Source organism: Lactuca sativa, chromosome 3 (assembly GCF_002870075.4).
Source record: "Lactuca sativa cultivar Salinas chromosome 3, Lsat_Salinas_v11, whole genome shotgun sequence".
Lineage (NCBI taxonomy): Eukaryota > Viridiplantae > Streptophyta > Magnoliopsida > Asterales > Asteraceae > Lactuca > Lactuca sativa.
In genome coordinates, this window is record NC_056625.2 from 71,803,185 (window position 1) to 71,810,120 (window position 6,936).

General features: G+C 40.0%; 1 protein-coding gene across 1 annotated transcript; it reads right to left on the bottom strand.

Moving 5' to 3' along the window:
* Window positions 1-4,687: 4,687 nt before the first annotated feature.
* Window positions 4,688-6,253, bottom strand: LOC122197118 (protein unc-13 homolog). Its single transcript, XM_052769721.1, has 6 exons — window positions 6,059-6,253; window positions 5,862-5,972; window positions 5,568-5,777; window positions 5,215-5,316; window positions 5,112-5,132; window positions 4,688-4,795 (listed from the first exon to the last, which is right to left on the bottom strand). Exons 1-6 carry the CDS (start codon window positions 6,251-6,253, stop codon window positions 4,688-4,690), a joined length of 747 nt encoding a protein of 248 aa, XP_052625681.1.
* Between the last annotated feature and the right edge of the window lie 683 nt (window positions 6,254-6,936).

Consider the following 6,936-nt stretch of genomic DNA (forward strand, 5'->3'; position numbering starts at 1 on the left):
TATTCTTGGGCTGCATGGCGTGGTGGGCTTCACCATAACTTGAAATTATTTTCTTGACCGCGGGTTTAATTGACTCGCCACGACTTGGCAACCGATTTTGGAGAAAGCCAAATCCCTGGGCTTTGGGCCCTACATAAAGGACTTTATTGCTAGGATTTCAGCCTCCATCACCATTTCAAGACCTAAGATCATAACCCTAGCCTCCCTTGTGTCATATTGAGCTTCTTGTGATGTTTGGTTGTGTTTTGATGAAAGGAGAAGAAGGTGCTAGCCCAAAGATCAACCAACAACTCCTCCCCGTCCTTGGAATCACTCTCTAGACCATTTGTAAGTCCTCAGGTCTCCATTTTGATGATTCTTTGGTTTTAGATCTAGCTTTATTAGTTTGTTATGGTCCGTAAGTGATCTTTGGTTGATTTGTTGTGATAAAGGTTGCAACTTTATGACTCTCCTGAGTCCCATGAACAATATATCTTGTAGATCTAGATTTTGGTTGAATATTTAGCCTTGCATAAGTTTTGGTCACCTTTATGCTCATTTTGACGTAAAATGGAATCTAGACATCCATTGGACATGCATGTCTATACGACACCCAACTTTATGCTAGACCTAGTATTTTAAACCCTTCTGGAGTTGATTTGGCTATGGACTTTGAGGAAAAGTGCTTAATGGTTAACCATATAATGATTTTTAGACCTTGGTTTGGAGATATTGTCTTATTGAAGTGTCTTACTGGGTAAATTTAGAAATTTTATCCATTAAGGCGTTAAAATAGAGTGGATATAGACTTTTTAGCCTTTGATTTTGAGTTAAAAGTAGCTTAACACGATTAAGCTAATCAGACTCCTCACCATGGAATGACACTAGGGCACCACGACGTGGTGAAAGGGATCAGCTGATTGTTTTGTCATCTTATTACCACGTTGTAGCCAAGTGTAACATCCCGGAATATCAAGAGTAAAGTTGAAGGGCTAAAAGAGTAAATTTGGGAAGTGGAAACTCGGCGAGTCCATGGATGGACTCGGCGAGTAGGTTCGCGACTTTGGTCGCGTGTTAAATGGCCGACTTGGCGAGTCAGCGGATGGACTCGGCAAGTAGGCCCTATATAAAGAACATTACACTCTCTCCCCAGCCTCTTTACCCCCTACATCCTCAGGCGCGATTTTGAGGGATTAAAGTGCATTTGGAGCTTGGAGAAGTGATTGTTGAAGAAATCTTGAAGGAGAAGAGTCTTGGGTCAATGGGCTTTGCAAGGATTCGGATTAACCTTCTCTTGGGGCTTCCTTTTGAGGTATTATTTCATTGTTTGAGCTGCTATTATCTAGATTCATCATTTTTGGAGGTGTTAGAGATCATGACCTTTGGTGTTAGAGGTTAGATCTGAGGTTGCTACCTCAGATCTGGAATGGAGAAGGGTTAGAATGCATAAGTCCCTGTTTGTGAGTGATTGATGGAGCTATCTTTTCCCGAACCCAAACCCTACAGTGAAAATGCCTAGATCTCCTTGGATTCACGTAAAGTTTGCCACTTTACGTGATGGATGGCCTTAGGAAGGGTAGATCTATGGTTTGGATCATCTGCGTGGCTTGGAAAGCCTCGGTATGGGTTCAGACCCGGTGGTACTTGGCGAGTCACATGGGTAGACTCGGCGAGTTGCTTGAAGATAAGTTGGAACTCTGCGAGTTGGAAGAACAACTCGGTGAGTTGGATGAAGATGGCCTGGAACTCGGCAAGTTGTAAGAACAACTCGGTGAGTAGGTTGAAGATAGCCTTAGACTCGGCGAGTCTGTTCTTGGACTCGGCGAGTCTTGTCGAAGAGTCCCAATCTTTTCTGGTTGAGCCGTGAATCGGTGAGTCAAGGGGTGACTCGGTGAGTTGTGTGCGAGTGGACTCAGAGTTGTTGAACTCGGCGAGTCTCGGGGTGACTCAGCGAGTTGGGTCGCGGATTGAAGGAAATACTGAGCATGGGGACTTGGCGAATCATTGGGTTGACTCGGCGAGTAGAGTCAGTCAAGGATTGACTTTGACTTTGACCAAGGGTTGACCAGTTGTCTTCCAAGGGTATTTTGGTAATTATTGAGTTCAGTGCTTTGGTGTTGTTCAGTGGAGGAGTTCGTGTCGGAGTTTGGAGCAGCGGGATCTTATCTTTTTAGCCGGCAGTTTCGAGGTGAGTTATATTCACTATATCAACAGGGTCTAAGGCACCAAGGCCGGCCCTTTATCGGATTGAGATCTGGGTATTTGTTGTATGTTATTGCTTTGATATGTTGCATCCTGGTAGCTAGGATGGTATATGTTAGAGACCTGGTTGAGATCGGTATCCTGAGATCTTGGGTGTTGCTATGCTAGTGACCAGTTAGCTCGGTATCCTGGTTAGGATGATGATATGTTATGTGATCTGTTTGATTGGTTTGTTGACTGTGGATTCTTATATGATTGTATGTTTATGTGCACATGGTTGATGGACTGAGGTTGGGTTGGGGCGGGTCCTGCTTTGTGCTGTAGGCCAAGATACCCAGGGCGGACCGGTTGTCCCGAAGGCCAAGCGAGTGGTCCGGATAGGCTGTAGGCCCCAAGAGGGCGGACCAGACGTGCCAAGGCTCGGAGAGTGGACCAGGCCGATTGAAGGCCCGGTGAGGGCAGACCAGTCATACTGTAGACTTAGAGAGTGGACCAAGTGGATTGAAGGCCCGGTGCGGGCGGACCAATCACACTGCAGACTCGATGTATATGGCTAGACTCGGAGGGTGGACCAGGTGGACTGTTGGCCGGTGCGGCGGACCAGTCACACAGTAGACCCGAAGTGCATGGCTGTTCTGTGATCGGATATGTTATGGCATGTTATGCGTGTATGGTATATGTGGTTGGTATTTTGGGGATATCTCACTAAGCTTTCGGGCTTACAGTTGTGGTTTAATGTTTTTTAGGTTCTTCAGGAGACCGTGGCAAGGCGAAGGCATGATCGTACCGCTCCTCATGTTTTGTCGTGATGTGATTCTGGGAATACTTTAAATAAATTGTATTGAAAACCTTTTTGTAATAACTTCAATGGAATCGGGTTGTTTTTGAAAAATTTAAATTGGGTGAAATTTTTCGGTTGTTACAAGTTGGTATCAGAGCCTTGGTTTGAGTGAATTGGAGCAACACTCGTGTGACTCCAGTCTCAAATCGAGGAAGTTTTCAAAAGAGAATTTAAAATGGTTTTCAAAATGAGTAAAGGAGGACGCGGAGGTACGATCAGCCGGAGCCAGTAAGTAACCCCAAAATACCATACATGATGTTTGTTTTTGAGCTTTGATAGAACAGCATGCTAGTGCTAGGCTAGGGATCTTCAGGATTTCATGATAATGTTGTCTGATTTGTGATGCCTGTAGCCTAGGGTTTCCTTGTGGAGATTTCCAGTGTTCCTCTAGTGGTGATGGTTGAGCGCTTGTTTGTATGTTTTCTCTAGGGTGTTGTGGTAGTACTTCATACAAATATGGGTAGGTGTGGAAGGTAGTATGGACCCATACTACTGAAAGCACAGGACCCATACGCGTATCAGGGAAACCATGACCTCTAGGATTGGTTTGAGAGTTGGTTCCCGGGTTAGTGGGAAGTGTCTGAGATTTTGTGGTGTTTTTCAGTATGGAGATTCTGAGGCATGCTGGGAGTGGATCCGGGTCAGGATCGGGAGCAGGAGAGGGAGTTTCGGGCGAGTCGGTACCACCCGAGGTTATTGGTCAGATGAGCACGTGCGAGTTGGATGTGAGGATTCGTGAGATCCTGCATGATGAGGTTGCTGCCACTACTAGAAAAAAGGCCTTTTACGACGCTCATTGTGCATCGTAAAACGCTCAGACGACGCGCAAATGCACGTCAAGGAAGGCCCTGTCATAACGAGAGACGACGCGCTTGTGCGCGTAGTCTATAGACGACGCACATTTATGACACGCAATGCGTATCATTAAAGCCGCTGTCAAGAAAGGCCATGTCATAAATGACGATGACACACATTTTTGCGTATCGTAATTTTTATTTTTATTTTTTTTAAAAAAAAATTATTTATAGGTTTACTAATTTTAAAATTAAATTTTCATTTCATGTCTCATAATAGAAAATAAAATACCATATACAAAAAATACAATCCATTGCATAAAAGTTAATGTCATACAAAATAAATAATAAAATACAATAAATAAGAAAGATAATTCATTGCACTAAAATGCAAATACAAATAATCATGGCTAACTACATAACCTAATACTAAGTTGCTATTAAGGGACATCATCATAACTCACTAAAGGTCTTGGAAAAATGTTCGCATCATCAACTCTTACACCAACCTTGCTTTAGTAGATGACTTTCACACAATCAATATTGAAATAGATGCTGCTCGGGCCACCATAGATGTTGCTCGAACTTACCGAGCTCAAACTTCCTAACCAAAACCCAAAACCAAACAAACACCATATCAGACACAATATTTAAATCAAAAATAAAAATGTAACGAACAGAACCTTGAAAATCATAAAACAAAACTTAAAATTTACATGAATTAACCTTCCTATATAAGTGCTCCAACCTTGTGTGGGCCCAATTCCTTGAGAATGAGGAAGAAAAATTTGTAAATAAGTTAGCAATAAATAAATTTTTGGAATTGGAAATTAAATTGTTTGGATAATATCATATAAATAAATGAAGGATTTCATAAACCAACCTGTTCTCTTGCCAAATTTAACCATCCACCATAAACATAACCAAGAGCAATTCCTGTAGGTATGCACATGTAAAATATTTCCAACCAAGTTATTCTCTATAAGAAGAAAAAAAAGATAAATATGTTATATTTATATAGGGGTATTATCGTCATATGTAGAAATATTGGGTGATTTGTAGAAAAAGATGGAACCTGAGATAATTTCGTGAAAGATTCATTCATTTATCTCCTTCGATAACTCTATGTATGTGTTGAAACAATGGAATGAAATCAAATGTTTTTGAGTGAGTCGGATTAAAATTTTAAAGATTATTAAACATAACCAGTTGCTAGGAATAACCAACCAACAGAAGAATTTAAAATAGACAAATAATAAGGAAGAGGACTTTAATTAAATAAAGTACATTATTACCAGCAATTTTGCTTTCACAAACTGCAAAAAGAAGAAAAAAAAAAAACTTAAATTTATAGCTCTTGAAATTACTATAATAAACTAATTTATGATTTGTTATTACCTGGCGGAATAGCACCCATGCATAACAGGTGTGATGAATAGTCTCTGTTATTCCCAAGATACGCCACGTTGACTTTAGAAGTTCAAGTATTTCTTCCACTTCCTGCATACATTCATAAATTATAGCTGTTTGTTATGCATCATCATCATATGCTACTTCCATTTCTTTCTTAAGGCTTGTTCAATCTACCCAAAAATGTAGCCACTTCTTGCATTTAACTCCACTAGTAAATACAACATTAGAAGTTTAATGTTAATCATGCTACCATGGTTTGTAAGGGTATAGGTGGAGGGAGGGAATTTAATCAATTTATAACAACATCATGCTTAACATTGGATATAAAATTTACATACCTCAGTTAGTTTCCCCTCATCTAGAACATAAAAAATGCTGGAAAGAAGCTTCTCATATAATCTGACATTCAAATGATACCCATCTGCCCAATGACATACTTCACCAGTTAAGTCACCACGAGCTGGCCTCTCTGCAAGTGCAATGGCAATCTCCCTTAGAGATCTCAAACATTCTATGCGTTGAAGTTCACCCACAGAAGGTGCAAATGACTGAAATAAGACAAATTTAAAAAATGATAAAGTAAGAGCAATAGAGCATAGCATATGTAAAAACTAAAAAGATCTCATTTTAACCTCAGATTCTTCAATTCTTGCCAATAGAATCCTCATTTCACTTGCTTTGTGACCAGATTCTCCAAATCCCACAACTGGGTGATTCACAAGTCCTTCCTCCAACATATTCAACTGAACTAACACAACATTGGATCAAACATCTTACATCAATATTAGTTAAATTTGAAAATTTACTTATACATGCCCATGAATAATACAATAAGGCTACGAAACAAAACAGAGAGAGAAGGGACTGACTTGTTCTTTTGCCATCTTATGTAAGCTTTTTTGTCAGAAAATTCGGTTCGAGAAACACAGGATAATAACTCGAGAGGAATCAAAAGAGCATCCATTCTTTTCCCCACTTTTCCAGCCATTGATTTGAGTAGCCCTTGTCTTGTTCTAATGTCCATCGCCTCAGAAATCTGTTTTTACATTATACCTCCGTGAAATATCCAACATGATATGCAACATGATTAAAAAAAATAGTAAATACCCATTACATGCACAAGAGATGGATGAAACTCACCAAGTTTTGGTAGCATTGCACCTATAGTCTCCTGGTTGACTTGTACGGGTGATTCATACATGTGTTGACCTCGAAAAGAATTGAATAAAGATGAAGGGGCTGATTTTTTAGGATCTAATCAAGATATGCAATCAAGAGGCCAGAAGTTGACTTCTAACTGAATCAGTTTTAAGCATACTCAAACTCTTGACTCTTGTTAATATGAACTTAGATTGTACATGTGTCGAATTTATGGTGTATAGCAATGAATGGAAGCTATAATAACGTGATTTCAAGATTATTGAGTACTAAATCATAGCTAATTTCTTGAATTAAGGATGAAATTTGAGTTTAACGCATATGATGTATTATGAGATGCAAACTAAGCTTGTACTAAATCATACATGTATGCGAAGGACTACATCCAAAAACATCGACGACAAGAGAGCACCTCGATCTAAAAATTGTAAGAGAGAGAGAGAGAGAGCATTCAAAAGGAATAAACATGGGAGTTTATTAGAGCGAGAGAGATGAGAGATGAGAGAGAAAGAGAGAAATGGAGGGGAAGAGTAGCTGCAACCCGTAAAC

What these genes read in the sequence shown, in the direction of transcription:
- LOC122197118 (XM_052769721.1), bottom strand. Translation starts at nt 6,253, where the DNA reads ATGGACATTAGAACAAGACAAGGGCTACTCAAATCAATGGCTGGAAAA. An exon ending in TTTTGTTTCGTAGCCTTATT is followed by an intron (nt 5,973 to 6,058) that starts GTATTATTCATG and finishes GTGTTAGTTCAG; the next exon opens with TTGAATATGTTGGAGGAAGG. An exon ending in CATGGGTGCTATTCCGCCAG is followed by an intron (nt 5,133 to 5,214) that starts GTAATAACAAAT and finishes TTCTTTTTGCAG; the next exon opens with TTTGTGAAAGCAAAATTGCT.